Raw genomic sequence first — 23,925 nt, 5'->3', positions numbered from 1 at the left:
TGGCAAGACAGTGCTCTGTTGGTTAATCTTTGACCACCAAGGTCATGGTGCACAGAGAGGGTAAAAACTAGTTGATAAGGATTTAGGGTTGACAAGTGTAGGAAGACTTTAAGGCCTACATGAAAATTTTGTGTTGATGTATTAAAAAAGTTCTGATACTGACTGCAACTTCTCACAAAAAACAAATTCCAAGATATTAAAAAAATAAACATTTGGTTGATGATTCTATCAGATTTCAAGGCCTTGATCATGGAATAAATCAATTTTTGAATTAAAATCTTTATATACCTATGTTCCACAGCATTTTCGGCAACGAGGATTAGTTTCAGGGATGACAGTCCAAGGGTGAATATATATATATATATATCGAGTGAGAAATCTCTCTGAGTCAATGGATTGCAATATAACAGCAGTAATATAACATGACAATGTTAAAATGATGTTGGATGATGTTTACAGAAGCCTGCATGCCAACCACATTCTAAAAAAAGACTTGTTTGTACTTCTCACACAATACTACACAATGGAAAATACACTTACAATACCATATCAAGAATTTTGAAGTTTGCAACTTTTTTGAACAATGAAATCAGAAATCCAAATTATTGCTGACAGTGTTAAACTGTTGTATATTTATATCATCAACAAAGAATTTGAATCATAATATATTTATTGTTGTTATACTACAGTCGCTGCCGTTACTGTTGTCATGATTAATTTAATTGCTATTATAATTCTGTGCTGTCATGATATATTTGTTGCTATTGTTATAAATGATGTCGTATTATACTTCTTTTACAATGCTGTCATGACATATTTAACAGTCTTTTTTTTATTGTTATGAAATACTTTTTTTAAACATTATAAAAAATTGCTTTTCTGTAGGGATGCCTAGCCGTCCCAAAGACAATCAAGGGATGTCTGAGACATCCCCGACTGCCTTTGGAGGGGCTAGAGTCCCCTACATGCTTCCTGCCATCCCCAATTCTGAGGACGCATTCCAGGATGTTTACTAATTTTGTCATTTGTTGGGAGGTGGGCCGGGGCAGGGCCGCCCCTAACATCCCGTCCCCAAAATGCCTCAGACGGGAGTTTGAGGAGTGGGGACACATCTCCGTGTAACACAGTTATATACCTGTGGGCAAAGTTCTAATAATGCATTTCCGTTACAATGATAAATAGTGCTTTGACATGAGCATTGGGTGACTGAAACTTGTCACACAAACCAAATTCCATATGGTAAAAACAATCAACAATTATTTCTTAAAACAGGATGAAAGATTAAATAATAATTCAGTAAATGAAAGTAATTGTAGACTATAATATAGCAGTGATACAACAGATATGATTTATAATTATAAGAAAGGGTCGTAGGTAAAATAAATTTTAGTAATCAAATAAAGTTCCTGCTATCATCAGATGACTGTGTTACAGCATGTAGAAAAACCCAAATGACAAAAAAACGATCACAGCAGTGGCACCACTGTAAATGAAAGAAAGCAATTAGTCTATTGCAAAGCTATTCCCTTTCAGGGAACCAGATGCCACATGATCATCATTTTATGCAAGAAACCTAAATATCAGACCACCACAAAATCATTGCAGGACATGTGTAAACACTACACAGATTCAATCAGACAAAGCAGACTGCATTCAAGAGAATTTGCGATAACGAAACAAGTATTAATAATCCATCTTGCACAATCCATATAAAAGAATGTGGCATCTGTGAATGCTCATCTAAAAGACATAGTCTTTTAAGTCAATAAAATAGATGCTTTTCATTACAGTCTTTAAGTCAATAAAACAGATGCTTTTCATTACAAACAATGGAAGGATGAAATTTACAATGGAATCAGACCAAGCTTTTCCTCTAAATTTTTCTGATATATTATGAATCAGAGGAAACCTGTATTTACAGATAAATTCTTAAAGTCTTATAACAAATCAGAAATATTTCTGACCAGACCTTTTGAATGGTCCTCGAAAAAATAGAAGACACAAAAGACGCAGAGCGCTCCTTTCCATTGAAAATGAGCTATTAATTTTATCTTAAACAGAATATGTAGCAGACCCCATCTTTAAAAAATATATAGTCATAAACCTAACACCGAAAGAAACAATCATCCTCACCGAAATACGTTTGAAAGGAGGTACTTAAAAGCATCTAACCTAAATACTTTTGAGAGGAGGTATTCAAAAGCACTTGAACACTTCTGGTACATGGTTTTCAATACAAATCCTCTCCTCTAGAAATTAAAAGAAAATGTTTAAAAAGAGGGGAAGAAAACAGAAGCAGCGGACCTGATATATTGCTTGCCACTTGCGCTCTCAGGTCCAAGTCCCATGAAATTTGAGTTGTGGGTCCGGTCCAGTCCCTCGAGTGCGATTTTTATATAGTTACACTACCAAAGAAGAAAAGAAGATTTAACAAAAGCCTTTTCCTCAAGAGCAGCACACAGGACACCTTATGAGACCGTTTTCATTACACTGCAAACACCTCCCCGGCATCAAATTTCCCTCTTCTCTGAAAATCTTGCGGCTGCCCACGCAATCAGGGCACATAACAAACCTCGCATCGCCACACCCATCACAGAGCTCAGAAGAAGTATTGACAGGAACGCCCTCCAAATATTTAGCCAATTCACCCACTTCATGCAGCTGCTGAATTTCCTCTACCCCACCAATATATTTCCCCCTGATAAACAGCCTGGGAACGGTTGTTGGTTTCTCCAATATATCCTGCAGTTCCTGCCGAAAGGCCGAATGCATTGAAATGTCTCTCTCGTCCACCCAAACCCTAAAACCTTTCAGAATCATCTTCACCGTGCAGCAATCCTCGAAAGTTTTTCGGATTCCTCTCAGACTAGTGAAATACAAAACCACCTTGTCCTCGCCTCCCGGAGGCGCTGCCTTCTGCTTGGAGGTTTTGGCCGCAGGAGATTTTTTTGGAGTCTTGGGGGTTAGGGGGGGCTTGCCTTCGTCTATTCGCTGCTGGAAGCTGTTCAACCTGGCCTGAAAACTGCCGGAACGTAGCCTGGAAACCCTGCCAAAGGTCCCTTTTTCATCCTCCACTTTAGGGCTAAGCGGCGACGGTGATCGGCACATGGGCTCCATCGAATCACTAGGGGGAATATCATCCAAAGCTTTCTTGAAAGACGAAATCAGATCTGCGTCAAATAGATTAGGGCACAGTTCATGAAATTCATCCCCCGCCTGCTGCAACCACAGGGGTTTCACAATCGAATCCCCGGGCGAACCCATCAAACCCTCGTTTACTGTTTCATTGATTTTGTTCGACTTGCAAGCTTTAAAATTCTCATCGGCGACCTTCACGCCGGGAGTAACCCTATGCCAAATGGAGCCCTTGGGCTCGTCCTTCGCAAGCTGCTCGACGTCCTTCACAGAATTCAAAGAAAACGAGCGGTCGAGGGTTCGATCCATAGATTTCCTGGTGACATGGCCGTTGCGGTCGGGAGTTCGATCCATAGATTTCCTAGTGACATGGCCGTTGGGCAAAGGAAAAGGGCTGCTTCCGCAGTCATCCTCCAGCCCTTCCATGAGCTCCCATGTATTGATCGTCTCAGGCGACGCTCCTCCTTCAAGCGAAGGGGTTCTGCTGTGATTTGCCGATCTGAAGAGCTTATAATTGCTTATCAGATTGTTCACCTCAGACCATTTCTTTACGGCCATTTCTGAAGACCGGTCTAAACTCTTCCTAAAGCTGTAATAACCATGCCGGAACTGCAAATCCCTGCGCTTAGATTTCTCATCGTCATCCATGACGTTGATGTCTTTCACGGGATCCATCTTGAGAATTCCATATGTGCTTGAGGTTAGGGCCACTACGTGATAACTGTCTCCTTTTTTCTCCGCTGGGTGATGTACTGGCATCGACATACTTCGGGCAAGAGGCTGATTAAATTCTCCTTCTGCACGCTTAATTCCCTCCTTGGAACTCGCACATCCCATGCTGCCCGCCAAATTATTATTCAACTTGTTACTAATAAGAATTTGCGCCTTGTTAGGCGAACCTAAAAAAGTAGATTACCAACTAATCACTGGGATTTGAACCGTAGACTTTATAAAGACAAAAGGACATGTAACACACTCCTTTTAGGTATCTACCAGGATTCGACGCCGAGACCGACGGGAAAATTAACGTCTTGCAAACAAATGTCAATACATGCTCTAAACAAAACACAAACTTTATTGTTTTGTTTACTGTTCATGCCGGAGAGATCCATCGACGAACCTACAAAGATTATCCGTTAAGAAACAGATAAACTTTTTCTGAACAGAAACTAAGCTTCTTAAACTTTGAGTGCCGCAGAAATTCACTTCTTAAACTGTGAGTGCCGCAGAAAGACAAACAGGATTTATTTATTTTCCCTAGAAAGCAAAAACTTTCTAGCCAATAGCCTCCTTAATTTTCCACCATCTATATCTGCAATAAGCCACGGAATTTACAATGCAAACTCACAAACAAAATTTTCTCGGTCAAATTTGTGCGGTCTGTCAAAATTCACACAAAATTATTCAGAACAGCAGAAAAATTCACCACCCGGAGAATCACAACCTTAATTTCTCCACCCGCCGGGCAGTTCACAAGGATTGTTGAAGGAGAACGATACAGATTACTCGCAGAGAAATATTCAGATTGTTCACAGAGAGAAAGAACTTTGGATAATCAACAGAGAAACATTTAGATTGCTCACAGAGAAAAATTTGGATTCTCAACAGAAAGACATTTGGATTGTTCACAGAGCAACATTTTCTGCATCTCCACAATTACCAACACACCTCCTGCATTCTGCCCCCAACTTAATACCTACAATCCGGCACAAAACGACGCAAAACAGCCCATACATTTCGCCGCGGACTTCACATCCGTGATCGCGCACAAAAATACACAAAATAGAGCATTCAAGACCATCAGAAGTCGGTCGAATTCTCTCGCGACTTCTTCACAATCAAATCCGAAAACGAAAAGATGAGCTAAAACCCCAAGCCGCCGCCCTTCATTCCGTGTCCAACCAACATTTTCACTGTTGCTTTCGCGAAACAGTCAAAGAAAGAAGCGTCATTCCATTTTCCAGAAACCCTAGAAATTCCCAACAATAAAGTAAACACAATCACTCACGCAGACGCCATGCTTTATCCCTCATCAGATCCGAACCAACGCCCCATTTTGGAGACCAAGTGAACAAACAACGACATGAAAAAGTCGCAAGCGCGTTAACTAATAATATTAAAAAGACAATTAAACACCGACCTGTTCAAGCAGAAGGGAAATCAATGACGTGAAAATTCTCCGTCGCTAACGGACAACCAACCAATAGCCGCCCAACCTCCTTGTTAATATTTTACGCTTATCATTAACCCACAATTATATTCGTATTATCTACGTAATCTAACTCACTCACCGTTAAAACGTCTCTATACAATGCTGACGTGGACATTTCCGACGAGTGTTCGATCTTGTACAATCTTTCTTTTTTCCTGATTACTAATTCGTAAGGATAATAATAATATTATAATATTATTGTACAATATATTAAAGTTTGTGCGCCTGCACCCGACTTTTGACTATGATTGGTTGGTAGAGCTGAGCTGTCCATCTCAACCATATATTCACTGTCTTTCTGACTGCCACGCGTAGAAAGCGGTTTTCCGCGTTTTACTCCTAATCATTAGTTCCCAAAGTTAACTGTCAGGTTTAAAAAAATATACTAGCTAGTAGCTAGGGTTAACAAGTATTTGCTCTAAAACTATTTTATTTATTTATGGTGAAAATAATTTCTATATGATCTAGAGTGTTTCTGGATTAGATTGTGTATGATTAATTTCTATTTTAATTCATCTTTATTTTTGTTATTTCTAGAATTTAATTTAATTTTTATCATATTTGTAGATTTAGATTTGACTTAAGAAGTATTGTTAATGGTAGATTTTGAAAATAATTTCTACATAATCTAGAGTGTTTCTGGAATAGATTCTGTATGATTAATTTATATTTTAATTCATCTTTATTTTTGTTATTTCTAGAGTTTAATTTAATTTTTACCATATTTGTAGATTTAGATTTGACTTAAGAAGTATTGTTAATGGTAGATTTTGAATTTCAAGATAAGGATAATTAAGAGGAAAGTTTTCTATAATCTATAACATTTCTTGTTGGTGTTTTGGGATTATGATGCTAGAGTCTTGCACTCAATGAGACTTGATCCTAGGGGCCTCATTAAGAATCATTCAACATTACCAACAAACCAAGGGCCTATTGACTTCTCTTTTAGATTATGTGTTTATTCAAATGCAAGTCATTTCAAACTATATTAGAAAGATTAACTCAATTCATCTAAAATATTTAGAAGAGAAAGAATGATTTATCAAGTATATTCAAAATTCAATTGTAAAAAATTTTCAAAAATTATATGGAAAAAAAATTTCTACATGACTGTCTTTAATCTTGACTCATCAAAATTGAATAGTCTCTTAAAAGATCAATTAAGAAAAACATGATCATTACACTTTAGCATATACTCTTACTACAATTTAGTTATCAAAGATTCAAGACAAACATGTCCCAACAATCAAATTTATATTATTCATGCATGGGAGTAATGCTTCAAGTCCATGCGGAATTCACTTTTATTAGTATAGACTTCAACCACATGCACATACACATGCACAAGTTTAGATTTATTCATGGATGGGAATAACAAGATCGCTTTTATGAATGTAGAGATTAAAACCACATGCACAGCTTTAAATGGAAATAAAGTACAATCAATATTCAAATACTCAAACACTTAATTAAAATTCTCAATACATTACATAAAAATTTGGAAATCTCGTATATATATATATATATATATATATATATATATATATATATATATATATATATATATATATATATAATTAATTTAATATTTAATCATTTTCTAAATCTAATTTATGCATCTAAACTAATTATCAATTTAAAATAAATAATATTTTTTTGTTGATTGTCTTCGATTGATATTTTGATTCTCAAAATTTTAACTACTACTTAATTTTATTGTAGTTTTAATATATTAAGATTTTGTTTTCCCCAAAACCACAAATTATTATAGGGAAGCTTCCCAAGGGACATGGCTGCTTTGGAAGGCACAATAATTTTTCCCAACTATATGGTCCACTTTAATTTATTGTACAAGCTTCCATTTCCCAGGTGGACTCTAACACATAGATATAAATATGTGTATTTTTATTCATGTTAAGTTATAACATGTCTTTCCTAGGATTTAGAGAAGGGGCCATTATTAGGTGAATGATGAAAAAAAAGCTGCATTAGGCATGGTAACATCGAGCGTGGGGGCCAACTTCCAAGGCTTTCCACGATTGCACATGGGCCTTAATGTGAACTCTTATAGAATGCGGTTGTCTAACAAAAAGTTCCACTTTCTCTAGTACACTTCTAGCTGTCATGTTAATAATTCATACAAATGAGTCCACATTTTCTATCAATATGATTTAAAGGTATCTTTGTCTTTATCTTTTTATTTAGTTTTGAGTTTATTTTGAGATAATGTTTAGATATTTGGAAAAGATAATATCTTCTATGAATTTATGTAATGTCAGGATTATTTATGTAACAAACATCAAGTTTCCACAATCTATGAGATATTGTTCTTGGTTGTTTCCAGATTCGATTGTGTATGAGTTTTTGCATCAACGTTTCGGATCACACTCCGTGATCCATCATCATTATTTATGTAATTTATATTAGAATACTATTAATATATAATGTTATGTAAATAATGATTACATAGTTGAATCTAGAAAATACATTTTAATGTCATTATAGACTATCGAAATCTTATGTATTTGACATAATTTTGTGTTTATTGATTTATTTAACTTTTGTGTATGTGCATTAATATATTTTTGATTTATTTGTCTTATGTATTAATCTCTAGATTATCCATGTTTACAATGACTCATTATATTGTTTGATCTTAAGTCAAATCTATAGTTGTGGGGTCATTTCTTTTAGCATGAACTTGACCCACCTAAAATCAAATTTTAAAATTTAGCTTTGGTTGATTGGTCTTCTCTATATTTACCACCTAGAGTCAATTATGTAAATGTGTGTGTATGTTATATTGTTGTGTGTTTCTAGAAAAAGATATTCATTTGCATTTAATTTACCATCGATGAATCAAGAGATCCTTGGTTCATTCTACAACATGTGGAAGATAAAATCAATAGTGATACATTTGGATTTGTTGCTTAAAGTAATAATGAATTTGATTTTCAAGCATGTGTATATTGTTTTTGATCATTTAGTCAAAGTTCTTGATTCGAGATCCTTACACGATTTGACATGTTAAGAAATAATGAGATCTTATCGAGTGCAAACAAGAGTGAGACATCATATAGTCTACTTTTTAGATTGTGTAAAGGACATAATTTATGTCTAACAAATATTGAGTTCATAACTATAGACTAAATTCATAACTATGAATCAAGCCCACATCAAGAGTATTATCTCACACACACAGGACACGTGTGTGCGTGCACACACACACACATAGAAATGTGTGTGTATGTATAGGTATATGTATATTCAACTATGAAGGTTGTTTCTTGATTCTAGTGTGCGTAGCTTTCATAAAATTATCCATTCTTCAATTATAGAGCTAAGTAGTCCATCCTTCTTGTTTCCTTTTCTAAAAATAGTAAATATTTTGTATTAATGATATATCCATCTCCAACTTTTCATTATTGGTTAGTCTAGCTTAATTATGCTTGTGTTCTAATTGACAGTATATATGTATCTTTGTTACTAGTTTTCTCTTATTTAATATTTATCTTTTTGTTTTTCTTTTGTGAACTTACACATATTGATATTTTATAATGACAATTCATGCTCCCGAGTATTTGAATTAATATGGATATCTTATATACGTCCAATTAATAATGTCAAGAGGTCTTGAGGTGCTTATATTACATATATCTCTTCGTACATTTTAGGTAAATGTATTTAAGATATATATGCTAGTCCATTAAGTTTCTAACTCCTTACCCTTATTATATCTATATATACTACATTGTCACTATCTATAATTAAGAATAATGAAACTTTTATGCGTAAATGATTGTCAAATATTTTGTTTTCTATTTATTTCAATACAACCTCCACTCACTATCATTATAATTATCCCTCTTCACATTAAAAAATGAGAAAAGTAATTATGTAAAAAAGCATTATATTTAAGAGATTTCAAGATGAATTAAATATAATGATGTGTTTAAGATTTCAAGATGAATTATAAATTATATATAATGATGTGTATAAGGTTTCAAGGTGAATTATAAATAATTATAGATAGATTAGATAAATTTGATATATTGTTTAAAAATAATTTGAGTATACCTAATGGTGAAAAGAGGGGATAAATTTTCTTTTACGTATTTCTTTGGGTCAAATTTTTTTTTAACTATTGAAATTATTTGAGGATTAGATAATAGATGTTAGAATTGTGTAAATAAAGTGGTGAAATAAATATAGAAACTAAATAAATAAATAAAATGTATTTAATTGGAAATTTTATGCAAATATGTTATAGTATATGATTGTAAGTGAATCATTAATATGCAAAGAGATTAGTATTGATCAAATAAATATTTTGGAACACCTAGATGTCTAAAACTAATTATCTCTTAGGAACACCTTTTGAGGAGTTTACTAGATAGGGTGTATTCTCCCTTGGTCAAACCCATATGATACTAACTTAACATCTTTTGGAAAAGAAAAAATAGTAAGCAATCATGTAAATAATACATGAGATATTGATGTGAGCAAGTAATGTAGCAATGAATTCTTATGAACATTCAAATGTGTATTGGATCTTTAGTTGATTGGTGATCAAATGATTTGAGATGAAGTAGGGATAGCCCTTAAGTACAAATTTAAATGGGGAAACTCAATTTTTTTGTCCTTTCAGTCTACACATTATGACTGGTTGGAAGGATTAGGTCAACTCTAAGTTTGGTTTTAAATTTAAAAATTTTGAGATTCATTTCCACAAATCATAAAATTAACTTGGGTTCAATCCTACAAATTATAGATACAAACCTATTAAGGATAGTAAAAGTGACTAAATATTAAAAAAAAAAATACAATATCATAAATTAAGGTTTGAGCATGGTCAAAATAATATATGTTAGATAATTAGATATTTGTTTCTCCACTAGAGGTTGGAGAATAATTATTCTTAGGTGGGAGAGAAACCAATGTTCATAGGAAGATTTTCTAAGGGAGGTTCTAGAGATTTCTTATAATTCATATAAAAAGTGTACCATATGCACTGACAATTGTAAACAACTTGTTGAGGGTCTAGTTGTTGACCTCTTTGCATAAATAACTATCATCTAAAAGACATAGATAGAGAAGATCGTGCTAATAAATTGTTATGTATATTTTATTATACAAATATAATTTCTTCTAACATAATTCCACTAAAAAGTCTTATGTTGTGATTTATCTTTTGCATACTAATCTAGATTTTGTTTTGCATATGTATGCGGGAAAAGCGGGCCGATAGAACTCAATATGTGAAAAACTGAGCTCTATGGAGCCTTGCTCACACACCCACAGGACTTCTTGGTGCAAGCTATGGAGTCATGAAGCATGGCTCAGCTTCTCAAAGATGGTTTCATGGTTCTCTATCTTTCACGGTCCCTCAAACCAATGTTTTTGCTCTCAGATCACTGAGCAAAATGGTTTAGGGATGGCAAATGCAAGAATGAGGGATGCTTTTGTTGATTTTAATATGAGATGCATCCTAAGCTATGCATGATGCTACAAATGCAATAAACTAGTTATAAGATGACAAGATTAGTAAACAATACTATCCTAGCATACTATATTAGTTCATGATTTAGGCTAGATGATAAGGTACATACTCTAAATTAGCCTATTTAGATTAATTCCTGTTTTAAAAGAGAAGCTAAATGATGAGCATATAAAATATGAAAGCTTGAATGGATTTGAGTATAAGTGTGATGTTGAAGACTTGGATATGAAAATGGAGGAATGGGAGCTCTATTTATAGCAAAAATAGGGCAATGGATGGTCAGGATTGAAAGAGGCAATCGAGGGTTGAGTTTGAAAGTTGGCAATCCATGTTTGCAATTGGCACCAATGAAATGGTGACAATTGTCAACATAAGGTTGGTTGAGAGGAGATGTAAGAAGCATTAAATGCTTGAGAAGACCTCATGGTTACCCTAGGGGTTAAGGGTTAAGGTTAAGTTAGGGTTATCCATTGGATAAAGCTTTTACCCAAAGGATAAACTCTTGTGCAAAGGTTAAAGAGATAACTATGGTCAAATCAATGAATGCTTGATGAGACCTTTGGGTTAGATGGAGGTGTAAGAAGCATTAAATGCTTGAGAAGACCTCATGGTTACCCTAAGGGTTAAGGGTTAAGGTTAAGTTAGGGTTATCCATTAGATAAAGCTTTTACCCAAAGGATAAACTCTTGTGCAAAGGTTTAAGGATAACCATGGTCAAAGCAATAAATGCTTGATGAGACCCTTGGGTTAGATGGAGGTTGAGTTTATGGAAATTCTTTAACCATGTAAGAGGGTTGAGTTAACCATTAATGGTTATGAAGACTTTGGGGATAACTTTGTAAGAGTCCTTCCAAATTTAGGGGCATTCAACAAGTTAGCTTGTTGAATGGATAAAGGCTTTAATGCATTTTGAAGACTTTGCTCCAAATTTGAGAAGTGACCTCAAATTTAGGGGAAAGGGATAATGGATGGGTTTGGGTTAATTAATTAGGATTAGAAGAATCTAGAAGAGGTTAGAAAGAGGGTTAGGATGCAAGTGGGAGGTGTAGGATTTTGCAAGTGGGTGAGGGAAAATAGGTTTTAATTGAATTTAATTCAATTTGGTTGCAATTAAATAAATTAGATTTATTTAATTTAGGATAACCATTTTAATTAAATTTGAATTTAATTAAAAAGTGGATAGGGGCTTTAATTGAATAAAATGAATTTATCCCATTAAATGGTATAGTGAATTTAATTGAGTAATTTACTTAATTAAATAGAGGAATGTGGATTATTTAATTAAATTAGATTTAATTAAATAGAGAAATGAACATAAAATATTCATTTAGGAATATGGTCATTTTTATACGTCTACATTTTGCCCCTCTTTGAAGTGACGTGTGTGCACATGTTATTTCAAAGAAAATGATGTGTCGTTGCGATTTTATGATCGATGTCATTTTTTTAATGATTTTCATGTTGTGCCCCAGATTCGATAAACGATGGTGATAATGCCCCCTCGGGAGATGAATCAATATTTTGAAAATTTTGATTTGATTTGATAATTTGCGTTTGTGGCACAAGATTTTGGCTAGGTGAAACGTTGAAATTGATTCATCTCCCGATAATTGACGTGTTTTAGGGTAGGAGGGAGACCGCAAGAAAATTACGTGTTCATTGCCCTAACCCTAATTTCATTTTTCTCCTATAAAAGGGGAAAAGTGCTTTGATTTGTTTCATTTGTGCTTGTTGACTTTGGAGAAAAAGACTTTTGGAGAGAAGACAAAATGCCTATTCCTTATTCTACGCATCGATTTGAGTGCGTTCGGAGGCATCGGAGACCTGCCGCATACGGACCACCAGTAAGTCAACACTTTTGACCCTTTTTTGATTTTTTATTTGATCGTTTTTGGTTCGTTTTTTATTTTTGAAATTTGGTTTTAACGGTTTAGTGCGTAGAAGTCATAGTTTAGCGCATACGATAAATTAGGTAGCACATAGGATATAAATTTTAGGGTAGCGTCCGAAAATGAATAGGGTAGCACATAAAAATTTTAGGCTAGTGCATGGTCTCAGGTTAGCGCATGATGAACATAGGGTAGCGCATAGGTTAGACCTAGCGCATAGGGTAGGCAGGAGGTCGCATGGGTAGGGGGATTTAGCGCGTAGGTTAGACCTAGCGCATAGGGTCAAATAGGTAGTGCTAGCATGGGATAGGTTAGCGCATAAGTCAGTTTTAGCGCCTAGGGTAGGTTGGGTGGCGCATGAAGGAAAAAGAATAGCGCATAGGGTAGACATAATAGCGCGTGGACAAAACAGGGTAGCGCATGGGTGTATTTTAGCGCACAGCCAAGTTTTTTTTAGCGCATGGGTCGGGTTTTGCAAGAGTTAGTAATTTTTTAAGGTGAAAAATTACATAGGAAAATGTCAGTTTTGCTTGGGGAGGTGGATGTTTGCCATTTGTTGTGTCTTTGATCATGTTTTTTTTGAAAATGTGTCCAATATGAGTGTTGATGTAACTTGATTTAATTTGCGATTCCTTTCAAGTTATTGATGTAGATATGAACATGTTGTTTTGATCAAAGCATGATTTGTTTTTGCACTGTTTCAAGTTCAATGTGTGGAGCCTGATTTGTGTTACAAGCTGATATGGGTTAAAAACTTGAGTTGTTTTACAAGCTGATATGGGTGGGAAACTTGATTTGTTTTACAAGTTTATGTGATGTGGAGACTTGAGTTGTTTTACAAGTTTTGACATGGTTTTTGAAAACTTGAGTTGTGTTACAAGTTGATATGATATGGTGTGGAACTTGATTAGAGGAGCAAATTGTTTCATGCTTTTGATGGGATTTTGATTTTGATATCTTTGTTTGGATGCGAAAATTGATATTGGACTCGCTTTGCATTTTGACAAGAGCGATTGGGAGTGTTGCAGTCGCGGGAGCAGTTTCCTAGACCTTGGGCATTGATACCACGGTTGACACAGGCTGACCTAGATGTGATCGAGAGATGTGGTTTATCATCTTTGCTAGACATGCCTCGGTTCACTGTGAACCGGGGTCTACTGACAACGCTTGCTGAGAGGTGGCATAGTGATACGAACACCTTTCACTTTTCTATGGGCGAGATGATAGTCACTCCAGAGAACTGTTATAGGATTTTGAGGATCCTAGTAGCAGGTGCTTTATTGCCCTATGAGCAGACAAAGGAGGGTGGTACTGAGGCGCTGCGGTGCATTTTTCATGATGAGATGGTATGTGGGTATGAGATCCCATGGAAGGAGTTCTTGGATTTAGATTATGCCCCCCTCCCGTCAGTACTGGCAGGGTTTATCGATGGATTCCTTTGTCCTGATCGCAGGTCAAAGGGATTCTCTGTGGGTTGGGGATTGGTTCTTGAGGAGATGGTGACCTAGGGCCGCAAGTTTGCTTGGGGATCAGCCATGTTAGCCCACCTGTACAGGGACCTGCATGAGGTTGTGTATCTGGGTTACGACAGTTTGTTGTCTGGCGCGACACTTTTATAGGTATGGTGTTGGGAGCACATTCTAGCAGCGAGACCACTGGTAGACAGAGACAGGCCTGTTGGGCGGGCATATGCTTATGGTTACAAGGTACCCCTTCACAGGTGCCCCTATGGGCCCGAGTCCCGACGCATGTGGAGGATGCGCAGATCAGGACCCTGCAGTTAAAAGTTCAGCAGCTGCAGGTACAACTATTGGCGCAGCAGCGTCAGATTATTCAGCTGACGCTAGAGTGAGACATAGAGATACAGTGGCATGGTCGGGGCAGAGGAGCTGGCAGCTAGCATTCAGAGAGCGGTAGGAGGGGGCCCGATGAGAAATATTATGAGGGAGTTGTCCTCGAGAGTGAGGGAGGTGGAGTATTATAGATGACATTACGAGGATGTCGTGCCCAGGGAGCGCAGAGTATAGAGCTTCACGCAGGCGAGATCGAGTCGATCTTGAGAGACTGGGACATAGTCAGAGAGCAGAGGCGTGACAGGGCCCTCGAGACAGGATCCTCCTGGAGATCCAGGAGCGGGGACATCAGCTGCGAGACCATCCCCCTCAGGAGATAGTCATACCTAAGAGACGATGTCTCTATTGTATTTTTAGATCATTGCTTTACTTGTACTGGGCACAAACATGACAGATTTTGTACATTTGGATCATTTTTTGATATTATATATAGATGGCACCATTTTATTTGATCATGTGATGTGTTATATGGATGCATACGCTATGTGCTCTTTCTTTATGTTATGATGATGCAATGCTTAGATAGATGATATGATGCATGATGTAAATGGATGATGTATGCTTTGATATGCTGTGAGATGTATCTTGAAAATGAGATGTATGATTTGATAATGATGTGAGATGTATCTTGAAAATGAGATGTATGATAATGATATGTAAAATGATATGAGATGTATCTTGAAAATGAGATGTATGATTTGATATGCAAAATGATGTGAGATGTATCTTGAAAATGAGATGTATGATTTGATATGTAAAATGATATGCAACTACTTTTAAAATGATAATGCAACTATTTTGTTTTTGGAGCATCCTCATTCTGTATTTGTCATCTTGATATAACCATATGTTATTTTGCTTTCGATATAGGTATCATCATTGAGCATTGATTTTTTGGGATATGTTGAAAATTTATACAAGCATAATGGTATAATTGAACCATAATGACCTGAGAAAAATTTACATGATGTTTGATTTTGCAAGATAGCACAAGCGTCAAGGTATAATTGAACCAGGACGACCAGAGTGTGGATTGCATATAAACAAACAAGATTAAACCATTTGTATGTGTAAAGTGGAATCATGTCTTCAGTGATATTCGATGTATCATGTCTCGAGACAAATATTTACACAGTACAAATTATCGCCTCACATACAGAAGACTAAGAAAATAGTGGAGTTTCCCCATGATCTCTAGCTTTGAAGCATTTAGTGAGAAAATGCAGAGAATCCAATAATTTAAAAAGTTCAAGTGCAAAATAGTCAAGACTTTATGCGATAATGCAACATTTAGTACTTCAGAAAATCATCCATCTTTGGTATTTCTGTGATTCTTTGTTTTGTTTTGTGATGAAGTGTAGTTTCTAGTCGTTGGATGTGATGTTTCTGAGTTTTGCTAATAGTTTTGATGTCTTGAATGTGTTGCAAGTTTTGACGATTTATTGCACCTAGCTGAGTGTACCTCTTGATGCGGATATGTACAGTGATTTCCAAGCCATGGTGGAATGTGGTAAGAGGATATATGGATAGACCAGGATAGTGACTACTCTAAGTATGTACTGAATGGATATTTGCTAAGTGTCGGGCGATGGCCGATAGTATTTTACTACAAGTTCCTAGCTGTAGATGGAGGAGTTGTTCTTTCACAATAGCGCCTGTTACCAGGTTTTCACCAGTTGCTTTTATTGTACCTTTTTATTTGCTTTTTCTTGATTTTTTTATTTTTTTGCTGGTTTTTGCTTTTTCCGTGCATTAGACTACTCAAGTTTAGTATTTCTTCAGATGAATGTTGTTGGTTGGTTCATCGAGCACATCTCCTTCTGAGGTTGTGAGCTGATAGGCACCTGATCCATAGACTGATATGATGACATAGGGACCCAACCAGTTAGGTTCAAACTTCCCTTTCTTTTCTCGATCTTGTTGATTTCTTGGATTTTCTTTGAGGACTAGGTCACCAACCTTGAAATTGCGAGGGATGACCTTGTGATTGTAGCTTCTACACATGCGTTGCTGATATGCTTTGAGATGAGTGTAGGCATGCTGACATCTTTCATCTAATAGTTCCAGTTCTTGTAGTCGGTTGACCCGATACTCTTCATCTAGGATTAAGCCTTTTAGAGAGACTCTGAGAGACGGAATTTCTACCTCCAGTGGTAAAATAGCTTCGGATCCATAGACCAATGAGAAAGGTGTTGCTCCTGTAGGTGTACGGATGCTAGTTCTGTATGCCCAAAGTGCTGGATTGAGTTGGATATGTCAATCTTTGCCTGCATCATTTACTGTTTTCATGAGAATTTTTAGTATTTTTTTGTTGGATGCTTCTTCTTGACCATTCCCTTGGGGGTAGTATGGTGTAGAGAACCGATGTTGTATTTTGAATTGTTCACATAGTTCTTGGACATCTTGGTTTTTGAATGGTCATCCATTATCGGTGATGATGGAACTTGGAATACCATATCTGCAGATCAGATAGTTTAGGATAAAAGATGCAATTTGCTTTCCAGTTACTGTGGTCATTGGGACTGCTTCTATCCACTTGGTAAAGTATTTTGTTGCAGTTATAATGAACTTGTGTCCATTTGAAGATGAAGGATGAATTTTGCCAACCAAGTCTAGTCCCCACTGACAAAAGGGCTAGGATGTTGTAAATGGCTGCAATTCCTGTGTTGGTGCATGTATCAGATTGCCATGGATCTGGCATTTAGGACACTTCTTGGCGAAGTGGTAAAAATATTTCTCCATTGTAGGCCAATAGTATCCATCCTTAGAAGCTTTTTAGCAAGAGTAGTCCCACTTGAATGTGTTCCACAAATACCTTCGTGAAGCTCGTGTAAAGCGAAATCAAAATCATTACGATCAAGGCAACGGAGAAGAGTACCATCTAGACCTCGACGGTACAAAGTATCAGTAGTAAGGGTATAACAGGCGGCTTGTCGGATAAAATTACATTTTTGGTTCCGGGATAAGTCAATGGGTAGGATGTTGTTCTTTAAATAATCATATATCGGTCCATATAAAGGTGAATCTGAACCGGTTAAGGCATAGACAACATGAGATTCATAGTGGTCATAAGCTGGTGAGAACAGTTGCTCTACCAGGAACTCGTAACGACTTTGTTGCTCTGGAATTTGTAGTAATGAAGCGATAGTAGCCATGGCATCGGCTGCTTTGTTGTTCAACCTTGGTATTTGCTCGAAGGTGATGTGTACAAAATATTGTTTGAAGTCATCCACCATTCGTTTGTAGGGTAGTAGCTTGTCATCCTTTGTCTAATAGTCATTGTTGATTTGATTGACGACTAGTTGTGAATCTCCATAGACCATTAACTCTATGATTTTCCATTCTACGGCCATTTTGATGCCTATAACCAATGCCTCATATTCAGCCACATTGTTTGTGCATGGGAACATAAGCCTATATGATCTTGGTATAGTGTGTCCTTCAGGAGTGATGAATAGAATGCCAGCACCTGAACCATGTTGAGTGTAGGATCCATCAAAGTATAGAGTCCATTGCTTGGTAGAAATAGCAAGAACGTCCCTGTCCGGAAATTCAATCTCCATAGTTTGTTTTCCTGTTAGCAGTGCTTCAACTAGTTGATCTGCAATTGCTTGTCCTTTGATGGCTCCTCGTTCTATGTATTGGATGTCAAATTCACTGAGAATCATGACCCATTTAGCCAATCTGCCAATCAGAGCTGCCTTGCTGAGTAGATATTTGAGAGGATCAATTTTTGCTACTAGCTTAATTGTGTGTGCTAGCATATAATGTCGGAACTTTTGAGAGGCGAAGACTAGTGTTAGACAAGCCTTCTCAATGAATGTGTAGTTGAGTTCATAGCCATTCAATGTCCTATTGATGTAGTAGATGGCTCGTTCCTTTCCTTGTTGATCTTCTTGTGCTAACAGTGCCCCCAGTGATATTTTTGTTGTTGAAATGTATAGAATAAGGGGCTTTCCTGCAACTGGTGGTACTAGAACTAGTGGGTTCATCAGATACTGTTTGATTTGATAAAAAGATTATGCACACTTGGTCTCCCATCTGAAAGGTACATTCTTATGGAGCAAATGATTGAATAGTAGACTTTTATCAGCTAGTTGAGCAATGAATCGCCGGATTGATTGAAGTCATCCTTGTAGAGATCTGAGTTGACTGATATTCTTTGGTGGTGGCATTTCCATAATGGCTTGTACCTTTGCTGGGTCCACTTCAATACCTTTAGCTGAGACAATGTAGCCCAGTAACTTTCCTGATGTAGCCCCGAAGACACACTTCTTAGGGTTGAGCCGAACTTGGAATTTCTCCAATCGATCAAAGATTTTTGTTAGGATGTCAAGATGTTCTACTCTGGTGAATGATTTAGCTAGCAGATCGTCCACATAGTCTTCCATGAATGTGTGCATCATGTCATGAAAGATTGTTGTCATTTCTCTTTGATAAGTAGCCCCTGCATTCTTTAAGCCAAAAGGCATAACATTCCAACAGTACGTTCCCCAAGGACAGGTGAACCTTGTTTTATCTTGATCTTCTAGGGCTATTTTGATCTGATTATAGCCTGAGAAACCATCCATTAGTGAGAGCATTGCATGGCCCATTGTGAGTTCTACAATTATGTCGATGCTGGGTAATGGAAAGTCATCTTTTGGACAGGCTTTGTTGACATCTCTGAAATCAGTGCAGATTCTGATACTATCGTCTAGTTTTGATACTGGCACTATGTTGGAGATCCATTCTGCATAGTCGATGGGTCGGATGAATCCGACATCTAATAGTTTCTTTAGTTCAGCTTCGACCATGAGTGCCACCTGTGGATTCATCTTTCGTAGCTTTTGTTTGACTGGCTTCACTCCTGGAGAGATGGATAAGTGATGCATGATTAAGTGTGGATCAACTCCGGGCATATCGACATATGACCAAGCAAAGTTAATTTTCTTTTCTTTAAAAAAGATGATAAATGTCGATCTCTCCTCCTCTATCAGAGATTCTACAAGGTGTATGTTTTTTACTGCGTCTGTGGTACCAATGTTGATTGATTGAGTGGGCTCAATCAATATGGGTGATCGCTCATGAAAGTGTTTCAGAAGAGTGTCAAGTCTCCCATCTTTAGGTGTCTTAAAAAGGTTTTCACCCTCAGATGCATCCTTTATTTTTACTTTTTTGTGATCTAGAGCTGCCATTGACTGGTTTTCAGCATTAGATCTTTTATTTGGTTCATTTTTGCAACTGAGAGACTTGGCACTCCTTGGTTTGCAGACATCGTTACTTTGTTCGCTGGTAGAGCTTGTTTCCAGGTTAACGGTACATAGGTAATGGATAATAGATTCATTGTCTAGGAAAATTGGTATATCATGTATTTCGAGTTCGTCCCAGTCAATGAGGTCGGGAAAGACAAGCGGTAAGGAATCATTCGGTGGATCAAGTTCTGCCACCGTAAGTGTCAAGACTGAGATTTCATCGTGATTGGTTTTGGTAAAGAAGCCAAGGATTTCATCGAGGTCTTCGATGGTATTATCTTCCGTATAGACTTGTTCATAATGTTTTTGTTCGCTTTCCTTGGCGTCATAGATATTTTGGGGTCCAAATTCAAGAGATCTATCGTTTGCGTTACGATCTTCCTGAGAAAGGGATATGGTACCAGTATTGTTAGTGATATCTGTAGTAGCATTTGAGCAGGTGCCCCATTCATATTCATTGGAATCAGTCTCTGAGGCATCATCCCAGATTCTATCAGTGCTGTAAACAAGTATGTTGTAGGGTGAAAATAGATCTTTGATGATGGATACTAGTTTGATAGTTTTTGTTGATTCGGTGTTAGATCCTGCTTCTACTTTCTGTATTTGTTCATAGACTATGCCTCCTCGAGGAGGAATAATGGTATCAGGAGATGATATTATCAGTTCTTGAGATATTGGTGTATGAATATGAGCTACTGCTGTAGATATGGCCTTCTTGTGGCTTAGAAGCTTTTCCTGATGTAGCTTTTGTTCTTGACATTCACGTGCCTTGCGGATTGTTTCTGTTGACTCAAATAGTGCTTCCTACCAGGATTCTTCTTTGTACTTCTTCTTTGCTTTCCATTGAGGTTTTGGAGTTATGCGTGGTGTCCTTCTTAATAGGAAAGTGAGTTTACAACCCAATCCTGTTTTGTCTCTACTGGGCTGTGAAGGAAAATCTATGGGTTCAGTGACTCCTTTGCATTTTCCGATAGGTCCTCTACCGTCATATCCCATTTGCTGCATGATTAAGTAGCCCTTTCCATATAGGTGTGTTGGTAGAACTATATCCAGAGCAACTGCTCTGTTATCTTCTTCCTCATCTTTATATAACTAGCTAAGAATGTATTTCTCTTCTGATTCATGTTCTAGAGTGCCCAATTGGATGAAGGTACCATCAAATTCAGTGATGGGTTGAGTTACCTAATGTGTTGATGGAGTAGGCAATCCATGAGATCTGGGTGATGTCGGTAATTTGGCCAAACACAGGGGTTCCAAAGAGTATTCTCCCATACTTTGGTCTTTGATTTGCATTTTCTGCTTGAAATCTCCAGATAATGATTCGGGCCTTCCCTTATGTAGATCTGATGTTGAGGATCTCTGCTTTTCCCTATTATGAGGAACCAAACTATCCTGGGTTGCCCCCATTGCATTACAATGTTGAAATGGATTGTGATCAGCAGATATAGAGACCTCTTGTCTGTTATAAGGAAATTTGACACATTGGTGATACGTAGAAGGCACTGCTTGCATTTCATGTATCCAGAGTCGACCTAATAAAATATTGTAGGTGAGGTCTATATCTAAGACCTGACACATAGTATCTTTTTGCACTGGTCCAACTTGAATGGGTAACATCACGGTTCCTTTAGATGACCTTTCCTCATCATCATAGGCCTTTATGGTAATCTTTTTACGGGGATCAATAGACTCCTCCGAGAAGCCTAATGCACGGATAAGCTTTAAAGTACATATATTAAGTCCAACTCCTCCATCTATTAAGACTCTTTTTACTCAGTGTTTATAAACGATGACTTCAATATGGAGAGGAGTGTTATGTGGATGACTCAAGGAAGTATTATCATGCTCTGAGAAGGTGAGATAATGAGGCCCTGCCATATGGGCGACCATGGCTTGAAATTTGTCTGCATCCAGGTCTTGAGATACATTTGTTTCCAAGAGCGCTTGTTCCAATATGTTTTTGTGTTTGGGTGACAGTTTCAGCAATTCTAGTATAGATATCTGAGCCGGAGTTTTGCGTAGTTGGCTGACCAAATCATATTGGATTTTTGGTGTAGTGGTTGTAGGCGCGGTATGTCCTTTCAAGACATATTTATGAGTTCAGGTTGTTACATTGGCAAATTCATGATCATGCTGGTCTTAGATTGTGATGACGTTTACCTGATGGTCTTCAACTGATATGTGATTGATGGTGTTATTGTAGATGCGGTTGATACGAGCTCCACGTGTATCGTTTGAGGTTGAAGCTCCATCTTTGTTGTAATTTGGAAGAGGATTTTTAAAGGCTTCGTGGTCACCATTTGTTTTGAGACCATCTACCGTTAAGTCACCTCGATCAATCATGTCTTGAACAATGTTTTTCAATCTCATGCAATCGTTCGTCCGATGACCCTTGTTACAATGAAAATCACAATAGTGTGAATCATTCCACCAAGGTGGCTTGATTTGGGGTTCATAGTTACTGATTGCAGGCAAAGAGAGAATCTTGTTTGCCAGAAGCTCTCTAAATGCTGACTCTAGTGATTGCCCGAGTGGTGTGAAGACACGCTTTTGGAAATTGCTAGTGTTGTCGTGTGAATTGTTATTAGGTCCTGGATTTGTGGTTTTGTTTTGAGTATCGTTGGTGTTGTTTGCATTGGGTTGACCTTGATTGGTGTTTGGTGCATATGTGTTAGCATTTGGATTAGCACCTTTAGGATTTTTCGTAGCTTGAGGATTTCTGGATAATGCGAGCACTAGCTACTTAGATTTTGGATCATGCGATTCATTGTTGCCTTCGTTTTTGTTTCGAGTCTAGAATCGAGACTTGTCCAAGTTGTTGTTGTTTTGGTTATTGTAGTTTGATGAATTTGTTCCTTCTTTGAAGAATTTGAGTGTTCCCTTTTTGACACATGCTTCCTCTACTTGAATGTCATTTTCAATCAATTTAGCGAAAGATGGTATGCATTGGAGTTTGAGCCTGTAACTCATCTCACCATTCAAGTTGTCGATGAAGATTTCCATTTTCTCCTTTTCAGGAATATCTTGAGGATATCGTGATACCATACGTTGCCAGCGTTGAAGGAATATCATGAATGTTTCGTTGTTCTTTTGTTTGGTGTTGCAGACGTCTAGCATGGTTATAGCATGTTGAATGTTATAGGAGTATTGTGTTATGAACTTGTTAACCAATCTATCAAATGATCTGACAGGCGGCGTAATTTTGGATAACCATTCCATTGTTTGCCCTCCTAAGCTTCTTGGGAATAACCTCATCAGATAGGTGTCATCATGAGAAAACTCAAGACTCATGGTACAAAATTCTCTGACAAGATCACGGGGATCACTTTTTCCATCGTACTTGTCAAATTTAGGCATGTCTGAGTTTGGAGGAAAAGGGATCATGTGCAATCTGATGTCAAAAGGATAAGGACATATTTCATTTAATGAGTACCGCACTGTTGTCCCTTGTTGCATGTCTTGCATTTGTCTTTGTAACATTTGCATTTGTTGAGTAAGGGCAACCAAAGGCACATTGTTTTGCTGAGGGAAAGGTTCTTCCCTTGTATTGATCCTGGGTTGAAACGGTGTATGGAATGGTATGTTTTGCTCAGGAATGTATTGTCTTGGTGTATGTTGCTCCGGTATGTTTTGATCCGGAATGTTTTGTCTTGGTGTATGTTGTTCTGGTATGTTTTGATTAGGGATATCTTGTTCAGGGTCACGTGCTTCCCTTTCCCGTTGTCGTTCTTGATATTCGTAATGTTGAGGTCGCGTTCTAAGCACATTTGCGTCAAGGTTTTCAGTGAGTTTTACTCCTTTACTTGTGAGCATGAGCAAATATTTTTCTTTGTCATTTTCCATGAGCCTTTCTACAAGCTTTTGGAATGAAGCGTTTTCCTGACATTCCTAAATAAGCTCTTCAGAAATTTCAGTATCCTCCAGGTGTGGACCTTCAAAAGGATTTGACAACCTTCGATTCATACTGGACTCTGCTTGTGCCTTGCTTTGTTGGTTTTGTTGAGAGCGAGTAACATACATTTTAGTAAAAACTTTCGGTGACGAAGGGGACAAAATCTTCTTTGATATGTTGCTCGGGGTTTGGTGGTTTAGGTCGGGGTGT

At 37.2% G+C, this 23,925-nt stretch overlaps 1 protein-coding gene across 1 annotated transcript; it reads right to left on the bottom strand.

The window, feature by feature from the left end:
* Positions 1–1,798: 1,798 nt before the first annotated feature.
* LOC131029305 (uncharacterized protein At5g39865) lies at positions 1,799–5,185 on the bottom strand. Its single transcript, XM_057959740.2, has one exon. It carries the CDS (start codon positions 3,970–3,972, stop codon positions 2,446–2,448), a length of 1,527 nt encoding a protein of 508 aa, XP_057815723.2. The 5' UTR covers positions 3,973–5,185; the 3' UTR covers positions 1,799–2,445.
* Between the last annotated feature and the right edge of the window lie 18,740 nt (positions 5,186–23,925).

This window comes from Cryptomeria japonica, chromosome 10 (assembly GCF_030272615.1).
Source record: "Cryptomeria japonica chromosome 10, Sugi_1.0, whole genome shotgun sequence".
Lineage (NCBI taxonomy): Eukaryota > Viridiplantae > Streptophyta > Pinopsida > Cupressales > Cupressaceae > Cryptomeria > Cryptomeria japonica.
This window is presented reverse-complemented; position numbering and strand designations above follow the sequence as displayed.

Bases quoted from the DNA above. Each gene is read 5' to 3' on its own strand.
- LOC131029305 (XM_057959740.2), bottom strand. From the start codon at position 3,972: ATGGGATGTGCGAGTTCCAAGGAGGGAATTAAGCGTGCAGAAGGAGAA.